Source organism: Elephas maximus, chromosome 8 (assembly GCF_024166365.1).
Source record: "Elephas maximus indicus isolate mEleMax1 chromosome 8, mEleMax1 primary haplotype, whole genome shotgun sequence".
NCBI classification, from domain to species: domain Eukaryota; kingdom Metazoa; phylum Chordata; class Mammalia; order Proboscidea; family Elephantidae; genus Elephas; species Elephas maximus.
This window is the reverse complement of record NC_064826.1, coordinates 132079165-132095386: the sequence shown is the minus strand read 5'-3', so window position 1 is coordinate 132095386 and position 16222 is coordinate 132079165. Positions and strand designations below refer to the sequence as shown.

At 51.0% G+C, this 16222-nt stretch overlaps 1 protein-coding gene across 1 annotated transcript; it reads right to left on the bottom strand.

Annotated features, from left to right (window-relative positions):
- Positions 1-671: 671 nt before the first annotated feature.
- Positions 672-15478, bottom strand: MAT1A (methionine adenosyltransferase 1A). The gene is made up of 9 exons (XM_049894720.1): positions 15385-15478; positions 12261-12338; positions 10692-10814; positions 8207-8319; positions 7614-7757; positions 3049-3267; positions 1898-2080; positions 1320-1453; positions 672-774 (listed from the first exon to the last, which is right to left on the bottom strand). The coding sequence occupies exons 1-9, from the start codon at positions 15476-15478 to the stop codon at positions 672-674; spliced, it is 1191 nt and encodes a 396-aa protein (XP_049750677.1).
- Positions 15479-16222: the final 744 nt, after the last annotated feature.

Sequence of the window (16222 nt, the reverse complement as noted above, 5' to 3'; positions counted from 1 at the left end):
TTGGAAACCTTATGGGGCAGTTCTACTCTGTCCTACAGGATCACTATGAAATGGAATTGACTCAATGGGTTTAGGAGATGCTGCCTCACCAAGTTGCAGTGAAGAAGAAATGAGACCAGTGTTTAGCTCAGTCCTAGCACATTGTAAATGCTTAAGAGGTGTCAGCCCCTGTTACCCCAGCCAGGGCTTGGCTCAGAGGCACTGGCTGCAGATGTTGTGGGAGGCCCAGCACCCAGACCCTCAAGTCCTCAGGATCTGAGAGAATTGCACCCATGCCACCAGTGGGGTTGTGGGGAGCTGCTGGTAAGGCTGTAGGATGGGGAAGAGAATGAGGTGGAAGGGGTGGTTTTTTCAAAGGTAAATTACACCAGCCTGTCTGAGGGAGAGGCAGGGAACACTGCGGCCCTCCTCAAGAGGAGGCCTGACCCCAGCACCAGGAAGTCCTGCCTCCAGCCATTCATGGGTGGTATAGGACAGAGTGACATCAGGGGCCTGGTTTTAACCTATGGGGTCAGGGGCTGAGAGGGACACTCTGAAAGAGGTGGCCAGTGGCCTGGGGCTCAATGGACCTAAGTGTTAGGGTTGTGGAAAAGAGGAACCTACCACCCAAAACCTACAGGGCTAGGTTAGGCTCCCATAGGCCAGGCTGGCAGCCAGGCTGGCCACCAGCCCTAAAACACAAGCTTCTTAGGAATTTCCCACGGGAACTCGCTTCTTCCGAAGTGACCATAGCATGCTGTCTTCTGGTAGATTGGCTTCTTCAAGTCCAAATCCCTGTGTAGTCAGCAGAAGAAACAGTCACTGAGAATGCTTCCTCTCAATTCCAAGTACAGGGTGACTGACGGAGAAAAGCAGCCATACCATGTGGAGCTCTGCCACCCACTTGTAATAAGGAAGCCAAGGCTCAGAGGTTCACACCAGAGCACCAGGAGTCAGTATTTGAATCCAGGCCTCTGTGCCTTTGTCCTTCCACTGCATCAACCCAGGTCCAGACAACCTTGACACCACCATGCTCCAGAGCACAGATGGCATGGGAATGAGAGCTGAGGAAAGGGACTCCATTCTTAGCCATAGGATTTCTGAGATGCCCCTAGCTTCCTCTCTGCACAGAGACTACAAGAGCCCAGTGTCTGCATGGCCAGCGGGATCTGCACAGCCTACTCCAACCTGAAAACCAGACACCCTGTGTTTGGGGGGTGTCTTCTGCTGGGCCAGAGACTTGGATACCCTCCGATTTCTGAGAGGTTGAAAGCCTGTTCTGTCTGGGAAGCACTGGGCAGGTGGAGGTGGTCCTGAGTGCAGCAGTAGGGGCACGTTACCTGACAATAACTCCAGGCCGCAGGTCAAAGTTCTTGTTGACCACATCCAGCAGCTCTCTCTCTGTCCTCTGAGAGGTTCCATACGTGAAGATGGAGATAGACAGAGGCTCTGCCACACCGATGGCATAGGAAACCTTGGAGAGAGACAGGTCAGAGGAACAGGCACTTTTGCCCAGCCTACCCCCACAGGGCCCTCAGGAAGGGAAGCCCCCAACTGTCTGCCCAGAAAATTCTGGCAGCTTTCCCAGTGGGCTGTCTCTGTAGGAACTCTTCTGCCTCCCTAAAGAATTAGGTTTTCTTCCCTCTAGTTTTCTGAGGATCTGCCACAGCACCCAATACACCATACACAAAGTCACAACATTTGGGCAAGATAACTGGCTTTCCCTCCAGGCCAACACCTCCTATTGGTGCAGAACTGCTCCAGGCCTTAGCCAGGAGGAAAGGCAAGGTCAGCAGGTAGGGAGCTGACCTACCTGCACATGTACTTTTCCCACCTGTACAGGTACTTTCCCCACCTGCACAGACCCTCTCCCCACCTACACAGACCCTCTCCCCACCTGCACAGACCCTCTCCCCACCTGTACAAGCACTCTCCGACACAGTCCGGCTTTCACCAGGGACTTGGCCACCCAGCGGGCAGCGTACGCAGCAGAGCGGTCCACCTTGGTACAGTCCTTCCCGGAGAAGGCACCACCCCCATGAGCACCCCAGCCGCCATAGGTGTCCACAATGATCTTACGGCCAGTGACTCCTGCATCCCCCTGAGGAGGGGAGGAGGAGACTCAGCATCAGCAGCCAATGCCTGCAGGTGTGCTCCAAAGGCCCCTTGGCTGGGGGTCAACCCAGAAGCAACCCTGGACTCTAATTAATCCCTGCTGGGCCACCAACCAGTGAAAGCAACAGGTAGTGCCTAAGAAAGACGGGCCAGAGGCTCTTCGGGGTCACAGCGAGATCCAAATGCCTTTTTTTTTTTAGGTGTCAATCATAGTGAGAGACCAACTACAGGAGGGGACTGCATTGTTATAATATAGCCCTGGGCATTGGCACCAGCAGACTGGTGATGTCACCGCAGGTGCCACTCATCTGCTCTGCACCACAGCAACAGAGATGTCTTTAAAGGGCAGGGGCCCTAGGTTCAGATCTGGGAAAAGTCTGCATACTGTATCCCCCTCTTCAAGATCCACAGCTCACAGTGGCACGTCTAGGCTTTGAGAAGTGCTGTAAGAAAGCATGAGCTCTCCTTTCCTTCCACCTGTGTTTCTACAATAGTTTTGCTCCTAGAACCCATTATGGGGGCTCAGCTTTGTGGCAGCACATCCACAGCAGAAGCCCTGCAGTCTCAGCGGCCTCTCAGCAGCACTCATTCCTCCTCACTCCTACTGGGCAGCAGGAAGGGCCCAGCAGGTATCCCATTCTCAAAGACCTCTGCCCCACCTTGGTGCCCATCAGAGTTCATGACCAAATACCACAATGGTGAGCCAGTGTCTTGGCAGGGAGAACACAGCCAGCTGTAGGCAGCTATGCTGGCCATTTGGGGTGTCTGGAGTGGGGGGCCCAGCAGGAAGCACTGCAGCGGGATCGTTGGGACACAAGCCCATCCCTCATGCACTGGCTGAGCATGTGACCAAGGCTGTATCCACTGACTGAACTTCAGGTCCTCAACCAGCCCAGACTATCCCATGTGGAGCAACTGCAGTGGCCTGTGCCTAGGAGCAGAGGTGGGGCACACCTGGGGGCCTCCAATGACGAATCGCCCACTGGGTTGCAGGTGGTAGATGGTGTTCTCGTCCAAGTACTTGGCTGGCACCACAGCCCAGATCACCTGCTCCTTCAGGGCTGTGCGCATGTCCTCCAGTGTGATGTCCTCGTTGTGCTGCACAGAGATGACGATGGTGTGGACGCGCACAGGGATGACCGCACCACGTTCCTGTGTGTACTGGACGGTCACCTGCCAGTCAGAATGGAGATGGGCTGAGGCCCTGCCCTGAAGGTGACCACCAGGTGTGGACACCAGAGACGGCCAGGCACTCGGGGACCCAGGTGGGCTCTTGCCCACAGTGGCCTCAGGAAGCTAACCACCAACACACCCATCCATTTGCACACCTGCCCCATGCCAGGGACAACTGAACAGAATTTTAATTCCACAAAATCTGTAGTCTCGTGTGCTCCAGTGCTTGCTCTCAACTTGTGACCACTTGCCACCTCCTCCTGTCTCAGAGGCCCCGGAAGGCCCCAATGCCCCCTACCCCTGGCCCGGCCAAAGCCTTCTCTTGACCTCCATGGCCTAGAGGCGAGGTATCCGTGTGCCAGCTGGGAAGCATAGGGGTCCACAGGCCGCACGTGGAGAGTTCCAGATGCATGTGGGGCCAGTGGACCTGCCTGCTGAGGGGACAGGGTGAGAGGGACCTGGGCAGGGTAGCAGAGAGAAATGCCAACCAGAGAGCAGGAGCAGATGCCCCTGGAAGGAAGGAAGTTGCCACGATGCCCGTCAGGTCAGGCTGCTGGGACATCCTGCCACCAGGGGCCAGCACCAGGCCCATTTCCTACATCACCAACTAACATTTAAGCCATCACAGTGAGGGAGGGACGGTGGTCCCCACTTTACAAATGAGAAAAAAGAGGCTGTGGGTTGTGGAAGCACTTGTCTGAAGTCCCGCAGACAGCTGTGCAGGGCCAGAGAGAGCTGGCGAGCCCATGACCTCCCCACAGCAGACAAAGTGCCCCTCCTGGGCATGTGCTTCCCTGCACATCCATGAGCATGAGGCCCAATGGCACATCTGTGAGCGTGCGGCCCCGATGCTACCATCCGTGAGCGTGTGCCCCAATGCCACAACTGTAGTTCTTGATGACAAAGGAGGGCAGCTGGGTGCCCTGCTGTGTAGAGTGAGGCCTGGAAGGGGAAGGCAGAGAGCCTGGGAAAGAGCTGGCACTGACTGCGCAGGCATCTGTGCTGTGAGCAGCGGCTATTGCCCATTTTACAGACAAGAAAGCTGAGGCTCCAGAAGGTAAATGCCTTTGTCAGGATCACAGAGCCAGGGGATCAGGGTTCTGACCTGAGCTGTTTGGCCTCATAGCAGAAGGCACCACTCCAGACCAGAGGGGTGTGCTGTGCTGCAGATCCCGTGCTGCCCAGAACAGCATGGGCCCACACCACAGTTCCAGGGTGCCCAGGATGTGTGGTGCCTGTAGGAGTGCAGCTATGGCAGACAGCCCTGGTAGGACACTGCCAAGGGCACAGAACTGCTCCCTACCTAGGGCCTGTGGGACCTGGGGTAGCACACAGCTCCTCCCAGGGGCTGGGCCCACCCAGTGTCCCTTGGACATCCACAAGTCAGCGCTGGGTCTGCAGGAGACTCACACGCTGTGTCCTGGCTGGGCCAAAGATCAATGGAGTGGGTTCTGGAAGAAGGAAGAAAAAGAACAGTGACCACACAGACATCTGGAGACGGAAGGCAGACCCTCCATGCTGTGCTGAGCACACACAGGACTGGGTGTGAGGCTTCCAGAGGGAGCCGCCAGCAGGTTGGAGGGCCAGGTCTTCACATCCCAAGGAGCTGTGGAGGCCCATTCGCTGCTACGCTTCGACAGCACCTTCTCTGTCCAGCAAACTCCTCACAGACACACCAACAGGCAGCAGAGCAAAGGGCCCCAAGTACTGCTCTTATCTTACTGCATCAGCAAGATGTGGGGAAAAACACAGCATGGAAAACACAACTCTGACCAGGTACAAAAATAGCCATCATACTGCCAACAAATTCCCAATATCAGCAGGAAGAATTTGCTCAGGTGGAAGGGCCCATCCTGTTCACAGTCAATTTCTTTACAAACAGGGCCGACTTCCTGGCTCTGCCTCTCACAGGTGAAGCCATGAGAAGTGAGTCAGACTGCCCACGGACTGGCCAAGGGGTCCAGGAGAGCCAGCAGGCCAACCCACGTCCCTGCCCTCTGCCTGCCAGCTGGCTCAGGACTGGATCAGCCAGCAAGGAGGGAGGCAGGCTCAGGTATCCGAGGGTACATTTTTAAGAGACCTCAGTGTACCCTTGCAGGAAGGGAAACACTAAAGAAGCCCATTCTTTCCTTCTTCCCTCCCTTTCTGCCTCTTACACTCGGAAACCTCCTATTTCTTATCTGAGCAGAAAGAAGAGGCCTTCCCTAAGTCAGCTGGGTGATAGGTGAATAGAAAATGGACAGCTCAGTCACCCCCACCCCCTGTCCTGTCCCTGCTCTCAGGTCTCCTTTTCTATGAATTCCCCACTGTGTTTCTACATCACGGTGTAGTTCCAGGCCAGGCAGACCCACGTCTTAACACCGTTTTCATTTGGTGCCATCACAATCTAAGTACTTTAGCTGAAGGATACTGATTCAATTTCTCAGCTTGGGGTCACGTGGACAGTACACCTGCCCTTCCTAGACCCAGGCACAGATCCTGTGCCACCTCTGCCCTGTATGTGGCCTGTGCAACTGGAATAACAGCCACATGCCACCGCTGAGCTGTAAAACCACACGTGCCAAATGCCATGTGCAGCAGCAGGGGAAGGCGCTGTCGGTGGCAGGAAAGATGCCCACGAGGAGGTGGGAGCCATGCTGGGCACTGAGGGGCAGGCAGGGGCCCAAGACAGACTGCAGCTAGGGAGAAGGGTAGGAACAGTAAGAAACAAGGGGAATACAGTACAAGAACATAGATCAAGCAAAGGCTTGTGGGATGGGGGATGGAGGAACAGAAGGTAAAGATGGAGGACCATGGAAGGCTTTGAATACCAGAATGACAAATGGGATTCTTTCCATAGGAAGCAGAAAGTGGTGGAAGATGCAGAGCAGTTATCAGGAAATTAAAAGTGAAGCCCAAGGGAAGTAAGCGGAGGCTCCCAGCGGGGTTGGGGGTGGGGACGAGGGATACTGTCAGGAGACCCCATACTGGCCCAGCCATGGCGACAAGTCGAAGACTTCAGGAAGGCTGGGCCAGAGCAGGAGGACACTCTGCAGGGGAGGCATGGACCACAGGTCAGTGGAGGCAAAGGGGCTCCAGCAGGACTGTGGAAGGGTGCCCCCACCCCACCCCTGCTGCTGAGTCGGAGGTGGCCACAGCAGCACATAGCAGGCTCGCAGGGTAAAGAAGAAAGGGGGCTGGTGTTTAAGAGAGGTCTGCAGGTTGAAGATTTGGTTGCTGAGTGTGTAGAGGGAAAACTGGAGCCACAAGTGTGGATAGAGGGGAAGGCATGGTAGAGGGAGTGCCCAGAACTGGGGAAGTCACCTGCTGGAGACGGAAGGGTAGCAAGGGAGGCAACCATGAGGAAAGGGGACATAGGGTAATCAGGGCTCAATGGGGCAAGGCACATGGAGGGCAAAGGCTGAGGAGACATGTGCTAACGCTTGCATCACTGACGGCCTTCAAATAACGCTCCAGTGTCAATTTCAACACCGCAGGGCTCAGAGGTTGGGGTCACATGATGAGGAGCTGGAAACAACAAAAGCAGAGCCTCTTTATGAAAAACAAAGAGAAGAAAGATAGCCACAGTGAGACTCAGACAGCACAGACAGCCTTGTTCATGATACAGAGGCCTGTGTAGGGAAAGACAGTGACCAAAAAGTCTGGAAGCCGGTAAGAGTAAGCTTGTGGCAGAACATAAGGAATCACCAGACTCAGCAAATGCTAAGGAGGCAAATTACCTATACCTCTTCTTTCAACTTCTCTGAATTTTTTTAATTTTTTCATAATAAAATGTTGAGAAAAAAAGCCTAGAACTAAAAATTTTCCAAATAAACAAAACCACCAAACTCACTGCCATCAAGTTGATTCAGACTCATAGCAACCCCATAGGACACAGTAGAACTGCCCCATAGGGTTTCCAAAGCTGTAAATCTTTAGAGAAGCAGACTGTCATGTCTTTCTCAAGTGGAGGGGCTGGTGGGTTCGAACTGCTGTACTTTCAGTTAGCAGCTGAGCACTTTAACTGATGTACCACCAGAAAAACCACCAGGGCTCCCTCCAAATAAATGGTCCTTTAAAAAATCAACAATTCTTTGAGTACCCAGAGTACATATTTTGATGTTAAATATGACAAGAATCCAGAGGATTTGGGTGTGCTTAAAGTTTTTCTGGTGGCACAGTGGATAAGAGCTCAGCTGCTAACCAAAAGGTTGGCAGTTCAAACCCACCAGCAGCTCCTTGGAAACCCTATGGGGGCTGTTCTGCTCTGTTCTATAGGGTTGCTATGTGTTGGAACCAACTTGATGGCACCTAACAAAAAGAAAGTTTGTCTAGAGTGCTCTAGGCGGCAAGAGGAGGAAGTTCACCTGTGTCTTGGAGTCCGGCCTCAGCCAGGGGAGGACACCAGAGCGTCTCAGATCTGCCATCTGGGCGTTGAGCTTGTGAGCAAGGACGATGGTGAGGGGCATGCACTCCTCGGTCTCATCAGTGGCATAGCCAAACATCAGACCCTGTAGTAGGGAGACGGCAGGCTGAGCAATGCCCACTTCAGAACCACAGGGCAGCAGCTTGCTTCCCGCCTAAAATCTTACTTCAGCAAGCACTGATTGGGTGTCTCATATATGGAACCCTGCACCTGGCCCTTGTGCAGGGAAGACCTGGTCCCTGACCCCCAACTCTAGAAGTGGGGGCAAGCCAAAATAGGGCACTAGTGGCCACAGCCTTCCACAGCATGGCCAGGCCCTAAAGCCCACCCCAGTGAAGCAGGGTATCCAGCATGCTCCAAGCCTGGCTCATGGCTCCCAGGATCTCAGACTAGAATGTGGGTCTACTCCAGCGTGACCGGCCCCATTACTCATAAACTGCACCAGGCAGCTCCTCAACGTGGTCAACATCAGGTCTGAGACAGGCCACTCCACCGTGAAGGCCTGACCCAGCCCCATGCAGAATGTGAAGGTACCTGGTCTCCCGCACCGATGTCCTCTTCGTTCCTGTCTAGGTGAACACACTGTGCAATATCAGGGGACTGCTGCTCCAAAGCCACCAGCACATTGCAAGTCTTGAAGTCGAAGCCTGGGTGGCAGGAAGCAAGCCTGCGTGGGAACTTGCAGAGGGGTGGCTGTGCTCCTTTGTGGACCCAGGGCTGGGTGGATGGGCTCTAACTAGCTGGGTCTGCCCAGGACGGGGAGGAACACGAGTCCCTCACACGTGTCTACACAGACTCGTGGCGTAAAAGACAAGTGAAGAGCGAGTGGGTGCAGAGTGAGTGGGTGACTATGGCCCTGGCCCCTTGCCCTCTGTCACCCCAGAGGCACCTCCCCAGGCCCATTTGAGCGTTAGTGCACAGAGCTCAGATGCCCAGATGTGTGCCTCACCCACGTGTTAAATTCACTGAACAGATACAGGGCACTCACACAGGGATGGGGCAAAGAGAAGTGCTCGGGGTTCCAGCCCCTCCCCAAGCTCAGGCTCAGAGGTGGAGCGCTACACCCACCCCAGGTCAGCAGGCCAAGGAAGGGTTCAGGGAGCAGCCCCGCTCGAGGAGCCCTGCACAGGGCCCATCTTCTCCCTGGTCAGCTGCTGGGCTCCACAGCAGGCCAATAGGACCATGTGGACATGGACACACCCACACAGGGCCGAGCACTAGTGACAGGCTGGCCAACCATGCCCGGACTGCAGTCACCCCTTTCTAGTCCCCTATTCACACTGCCAGAATGGGCTCATTAAAAGCAGATCCAGTGTATTGTTTATGTAAATGTTTCAAAGAATAAAATTCAAACTCCTCAGGATATGGCTCTACAGCCCTTGTGTCCCTTAAATCACATCCCCACACTTTCCTTTGGGCAAAATGAAGTGAGGCTCAGCCATGCACGTGGTACGCTTCTCCAGCTCCACTCTGCTAATGGGGTCCCTCTGCCTTAATGTGCTTCTCAGATCCCACTCCACTGTAGGTGGTGCCCTGGCGCAGGTACGCATCAGCCTGAGGCACACAGAGACTTGGCCCATTACTGGACTGGCTCCCTCTGCCTCTTCCTTTCCAGGGGACATCACCTCCTGGGATCCTCTGTACCTCTTGCAGAACAGGGGCTGCTCTTGAGTAAGGCTCACGTGTACGTGTACAGACTGTGTTTTTCTGGCGGAGTGGGGAACAGGCTCTGCATGGGGACACGCCAGGAAGCGGCTGCTTGGGGCAATGTGTTTCTCCATGAACATTCCCTGTGTCCTGAGGAGAATTACCTTGCACTCACTGCTTTTTCCAGGGATTCTTGAAACACCCCAAAACACACTCTTATGTGCTCAGGCGAAGCTAACTTCTTTTGAGTCCTTTGGACCCCGTTAGACTCTATGTGTCTGTGCTTTCTTGAGTGGAATGTGCCCTCTCACTTACAAAGGTGGAAGTGTGTTCATCTCTGCCACACCATGTGTCACACCTAACAACCAGTAAGTGACATGGGGTAGAAATTAACACACCCAAACAGTCCAGGAAGGCTGCCCTTCACTGCCACCGCTTAATGTAGTAGGTTCAGAGAGAGCTAACTAAGATCCAAAAAGCATTCTTCTTGAAACCTGGGACTACCTGAATATCTAATGCCAGAAGCCATCATGAGACCTTTAAGAAGTAGGGGTTGAGCCCTACACAGGAGTACACACAGGCCTTCAGCAACCACCCTTGCACCTGGGGGTTCTCATGCCCCCGCACGGTGCCTTTGCCTGCCCAGTCCTCTTCTCATCCTCTGCTTTGTAGCCCTCAGTTCTTTCCAGCTCTCCGCCCCTGGCTGGTTACCAGTTGTCCTCCTCAATTCCCTGCTAGGTCTGTTCCTCTCCCCTGGCTTCAAGCCCCCCACTGCAGGGCACTGTGCTGACATGGAGTGCCCTTCCTGAGCTCAGGGCCATGCCTGACCTGGGCCACAGCCTGGCACATGCATCTGCTATTAGTACCAGTGCTGGACACTGCATCTTCTTCTATGCCTATGATGGCATCATTTACTGGGAAGTCCAAGAGTCCCCAACCTGGTCTGCCACTCACTGATTATGCTACCTCATACAAACTCTTTACCTCTTCTGCTTCCTCACCTGCATGATAAGTATACCAGAGTTTCTGAAAGGATTAAACAAGCACATACCAAGAGTGTATACAACCAGCACAGAGGTAATGTCCCAACAGAGGACAACTCCCTTTCCTCAGTGCTTCTTTCTCTTCCAAAGCCTTACCAGCACTAAGACAATGGGAGTCTCCTAAACGAGACCAGTGCCATAGCGATGGGCATGTGCTCATTCAATCAGGCCCACTGACTTCTGCCAGAGCCCTTGCCTATGGGTGTTGGGGAAGTGGTGGGTGGGGGTTCTGTCCTGCTACTCTTTGTACTTCCACAAACCAGGGGCTCAGATTTGACATGCTTGGTGTAGGTGGGCTCTCTCACTGACCCAGAAGCCTGTTGACCCACCTTTAGCAGAGTCGTCGTAGCCGATGTGCTTGATAGTGTCTCTCACCACCCGCTGGTAGTCCACCATGGCCACGGAGGTGATCTCCCCGCACAGCAACACCATGCCCGTCTTACACACGGTCTCTGCAAAAGGAGACAGAAGTCATGGGCCACACTCCAGCAAAAGGTGGCTCACATACCCAGACCCCTCACAGCACTGATAAAAGGACCCATAAGGGATCTTATGAGGAATAGATTCCAGAATGAACACAATAACACTAAGAAAAATAATAATTCCCAGCATTAAGCCCTGACCATCTCCCATTGCTTCCTAGAAAAAATTGCTTTGGGAAGAATTGGTCAGTCTGGAGTTCTCACATCAACACTGGGTACTTGTGTAGCCTTGGACAAGTTATTGAGCCTCCCCAGGGCTCAGTTTCCTCAACTGTTAGAGGAAGATGGTAATATTCTGTGTGAGGATTAAAATGAGACAACAAGAAGGCAGTGAACATACTAGCCCCACCCCATCCCCAATGCTAAAGCTGTACTGCAGGCTTCAGTGAGGGGTCCTGACAAAGGATCCAGGCACTTCAGTCTGCTTTCCAGCTATTTACAAAAGGTATGGTGTGTCGGGGGGTGGGGTGGGGTGGTCCCTGTAGTATTGTACCTGGATGAGAAAGCCACCAGGGTAGGAAGGCTGGATCTGTGCATGACAGTAAGGGGAATGAAGCTTGAGCCCCATGCCAGGCTCTTCCTCCCATCCAAGGGCCGTGGCCAAGGCCCACAGCTGTGGGCACCAGTCATGATCCCATCAGAAAGGTGAGAGGATGGACCTGTTCACCTCTGGAGCCCTCTAAGCTCTGTGTCCCTGGTTCTGCTGCCGTGCCTGTCGAGGGCATCAGTGGTTTCACCTGCTGAAGAACTTACCCCCAAAATACAAACGAAGTTCTTCTGCCTGTGTGAGTTCCCATGAAACAATGCATGATGCAGATGTGAAAGAGGATTTCAGTGCTTTAATTTAACTAAAAGACCCCTTAGGAAAACTATTGGTTTAATTAAGTACAATTGGTGAGGATTCTGCCCTCCTGTTGCTGTTAAACGGGAGAAATTATTTTAAAACCTAATCATGCCACAAACTAGGAAAGAGAACAAGGAAAAGAGCCAGGCTTCTGTGCAGTCATCAAAAGACTCCTATAACGGGGGAGCAGCTCATAACCACCAGTGGCTTCCCTTGTTTCCAATATCTCTTATTCGGTGTGGAGAGCTCTAGGAACTCTGAAAGGCTCCCCACTCTCAGGGAGATCAAGTGTCAGAGAGGCCATACTCCAACTCGACCCTCTACTGTTTAGGGTTGCTAGGATATCTACTGCCAAGTTCTTGCCAAGATAATTACCAATTTGTATCATGGTTAGAAATGTTTTTCCTCCCTTTTATCTCATAGGAGAAGTTGTATAATGAATTAACCCACTGCCGACCAGAGGACACAGATTCAGAAACAAAGGCGTAGGACTCCATGGTCCTGTGTGTGCTACAGAGGTCTCGGCCCAGCCCAGTGAGGCCTCCAGCAGGCAGAAGCCAGGCTTTTCTCACCGCAGGCCACCTTGGCATTGGGGTCTTGCTTGAGGTGGGCGTCCAGCACTGCATCACTGATCTGGTCACAGATCTTATCTGGACAAGAAAGAACATGGGGAGAATCACTGAAATGTTAGATATAACAATGATGTTAAAATGATTAGGAAGTTTGTCAGTTTACATATCAAATCTACCCACCTAAGAGGACACTTCTTTAAGTATAAAAATTAGAAACACTGTGGAATTTTTCTTTCTTTCCACTCCTGCCTAATTTTGGATGATGTGTGTTATATCAAGTCACAGAATTACCTCAAAAGACAAGTAAACTCCAAAATAAGCTCTTCACACACACACACAAATGCACACAAATTCTTGTAACTAAAATGTCTCTCATTTCTCAGCATATTACCTTTAATTCTAACATCTGGAAAGGTCCTAGAAACAGAAGTTAAAAATAGTTAATGACATTAGTAAGATTAGGTACCAAGTTGTAGAATCACAATGAACTAACAGTTCCACTAGACACGATACACTGTTTACAAACCACCACACCTAAGCCCAAGCCTCCATCCATGAGAATTCTACAGGAGCACACCTACATACCCTCACTGCTCCACAGGACATTTCTATTAGCATCTCTCAGATCCTCCCCCATGGCCACTCAGCCTCTTGATGCCAGACCTCCTAGTAGCTGAGTGTGACTTCATCAGTTGAGGTTGTACTGGCCAGGGTTCAGTATGAGCTGGGATGTGATCTTATTTTTCTACTCTCTGCTTTAAAAACTCTACATGGCCTAGCATGCTCACTTAGTGGCACTGTGGAAAAATCCACTCTTGCTTGGGGTTAAGTGAACTGTCAGAGCTCACAAATTCAGAAATAAAAGTGACCTCTATTTACACGTATATCTCATTTCAAGCATTCAAAGTACCCACACAGTCAGTTCTTAATAGATTTAAAAAAAAATTTAATTAAGAGTCCAGATCCAGAATCAAGGAGCTTTGCTCAGGAGAGTACCTAATAAGTTCTATAATTAAAGATGCTTATTAATATTCCATTAAAGGTATCTCACCTTCAGAAACTGCTAGTAAACATATGTGTTAGTTTTTTCTGTCTACCTTCCTGCCAGTGGCAGACTCTGGTTGTAAATCTAGGTTTACATGAGTCCAGAGCCTCTGTATACCCTAACATGGAGGGGCTCCCACTGCTAAAGTCTTCTAAAACAGGTATATGATTGCCACTTTAGGCCTACCCGTCAGGACTCCTAGGAGCTATTCACAGGGTGATCATGGATGTCCAGAGGGCACATCTCTCATGCTCCCAATCAACATACGAAATGCAATAGCTACTATAGATAGAGCTGGAGGCAGACAAGGGTGTCAAGACAGGTCCGTGGACCAAGATGGAGCCCAAGGAGGCCATTCTGAACTTTCTTTAGACTTTGAAAATTTTTATCAATATCACTTGGTAGGCCCAAGAAAACCAAAAATTAATTGGTCTTCTTGGTTATTAAAAAGGAAAATTAATTTGATCTTTCTAGGGGAGAGGAACTCAGCAATGGAAAGTCACCCAGCATTAGAGGAAACTGACTTACTTGAACAGTTAACTTAAAGCAACAAGTGACAGGGGAATAGGACAAATTGATAGATCGTCATTAGGAAGAAAACAAGCGATTGATCATCTGAAATTCTCATTCTCTGTCCATTGAGCACGTTGGTATTGTGTACAAGAGGCCATGCTTGAGACCACTGGCCACTGCATGCCCATTTCCTCCAGGTGGAGTAAGTCTTTTTCCTTACCTATATATGGCCTTCCCGGCCACAGGGCTGCAGAAAAGGTGTCAGACATAGCAATGTATCTGAGATTATGAGTATAGCAAACCCAGAACCTTTATCTATAAAGTTGTGCATAATGGAAGAGTCTATTTACACTTAACTGAGCCACGAGGCTGTCTTGTGCATTGTGGAATGTTTAGCAGCATTCCTGGCTTCTACTTACCAGATGTCAATAGTGTCATCTCCCTCCTCAGAGTTGTGACAAACAAAACTGTCTTCAGGAGGAGGAGAGGGAAAAATTGCCCCCAGTCGAGAGCAATTGGCTTAACATGTGGAAGTAGTAGGGCACTGAGATGTCCAAAGCTGATATACAAGGTATGGGAGTTAAATATCTTCAAGAAAGAATGAAGACAAGGAAGATGAAAAAAGGCAAGCTTGGGAATAAGCTACCAAAAATTGCAAATGTTCAAATGAATTTTGAAGATCCACAAGTGCTTAAATAACATAAATTGGTGCATCCAGCCCCCAGGGTTCTCCTAGAGCAGTGGCTCTCACAGTAGGTCCCCTAACCAACCATCAGTATCACCTGGGAACTTGTTAGAAATGTACATTTTTGGCTCCCACCCACATGTGCTGATCAGAAACTCTGGGGTGGGGTCCAGCACTTTGTTTTAAGGGGTGCTTCAAGTCATTCTGGTGCATGCTGAAGCCTGAGAGCCAGTGTCCTAGGAGTTGAGGTTCTGAATGTCTGACCATGGTCCTCGCTACCACCAAGGAAGCCCCTCTCATGCCCCCACTTCACTGTCCCCTACCTCAGGGGCAAAAACTGCCTGAATTTTCTTCTTCCTCAAGAAGTCATCTACACTCCCCTTAGCTAATATACCTGAGACTTCCAGGACCTAGAGATCTGTCTCAGCATAGATTAGAAGCATGACCAATCACTTCTAAACTGCCCATGCTTTACCTGCAAAATTTAGTGACCCATGGCCTTGTGTGAGGGAATATTCTCTGTTGACATAAGCTGCTCATTGATAACAGATTAACACTTCACTCAAAAAAAAAAAAAGGACTATTAAAAGTTAAGATATGAGGATATATTTTGTATGTATAAAACATTAGTCATCCACAGCTTGCTCTCCACTTCAACCCCACTATGTTGAGATGTCAGTGGTGGGCAGCAGCTATAGACCTCAGCTTCATTAACTTATAAATTATCATTTGCCTATGACTGTTTCATAAAGCTACAAATTATTAGAATGAAAAACACTTCAGTGTTTCTCTAGAGATCCTTTATTCTAACACAATTTGCTTCCAAGGACTCTACTTAATGTGACCCCATGGGTGCAGTCGGTCCCACTCAGCCTACTCACCAGGGTGTCCCTCTCCCACAGATTCGGATGTGAACATGAAGGCACCCTCTTCACTCAGAGAGTGGTCACACAAGCCGTCCACTGGCCCGTTCATCTCCACACCTCTCCAGGCAGCTTCTTCAGAGTAGAAGTTCTAGAGCTCTGGCTTTGCCTGAGTTCTTCTTTAAGCCCAGCAGGCTTGTCCTTGGCAGAGACACAGGGATGGCTCCTACTAGGCTGCCAGGAGCATGTGAGAGTGAGGTGAGGATGGTGGAGAGGGAGGAGTGGACTGAACACAAGGCATCGCTCCTCCTCCACCAGTCAGAATTTGCTCCTGAGTGACTCCTATATATGGAAAAATGAAAGTACCTGAGTAATCATGTGCAGAAACTGGAGGAGTCCACTTCCGGGGAGGAGAGTTTCTGTACCTTGAAAACTGTCAGTCCTTACCTCTGACCTCCCAAGCTCTAAGCATCTGGTCGGGATCAGGTACAGAAGGCTGCACAAATTCCACAGAACTGAAGCTCCTGTGGGACTCTGCTTCAGCTCTGCTGCTCATCGCCATGTTGCTCCAGGGTTAATATCCCCCTTGGAGAGTGGGGTTCCATGGACTTGGGGATACTCTGTCACAAAGATTTGGCTTAGGCTAGGATTGCAATATCTGTGGCTTTTGCTGTTATGTCCTCCTCCTGCCCCTTCCTTGGTCTGGACTGGGCTCTTCCCTGTCTTCCACCTCTTCAGAGCAGGAACACACACCTGTGCTCTGAGCCAACTTTGATGTTACACGACAGATTCATTTTAGAGAAAAGCTTTGAGTTCATATTTTTCTGCTAATAGAATTCACCTAAACTGTCAAATT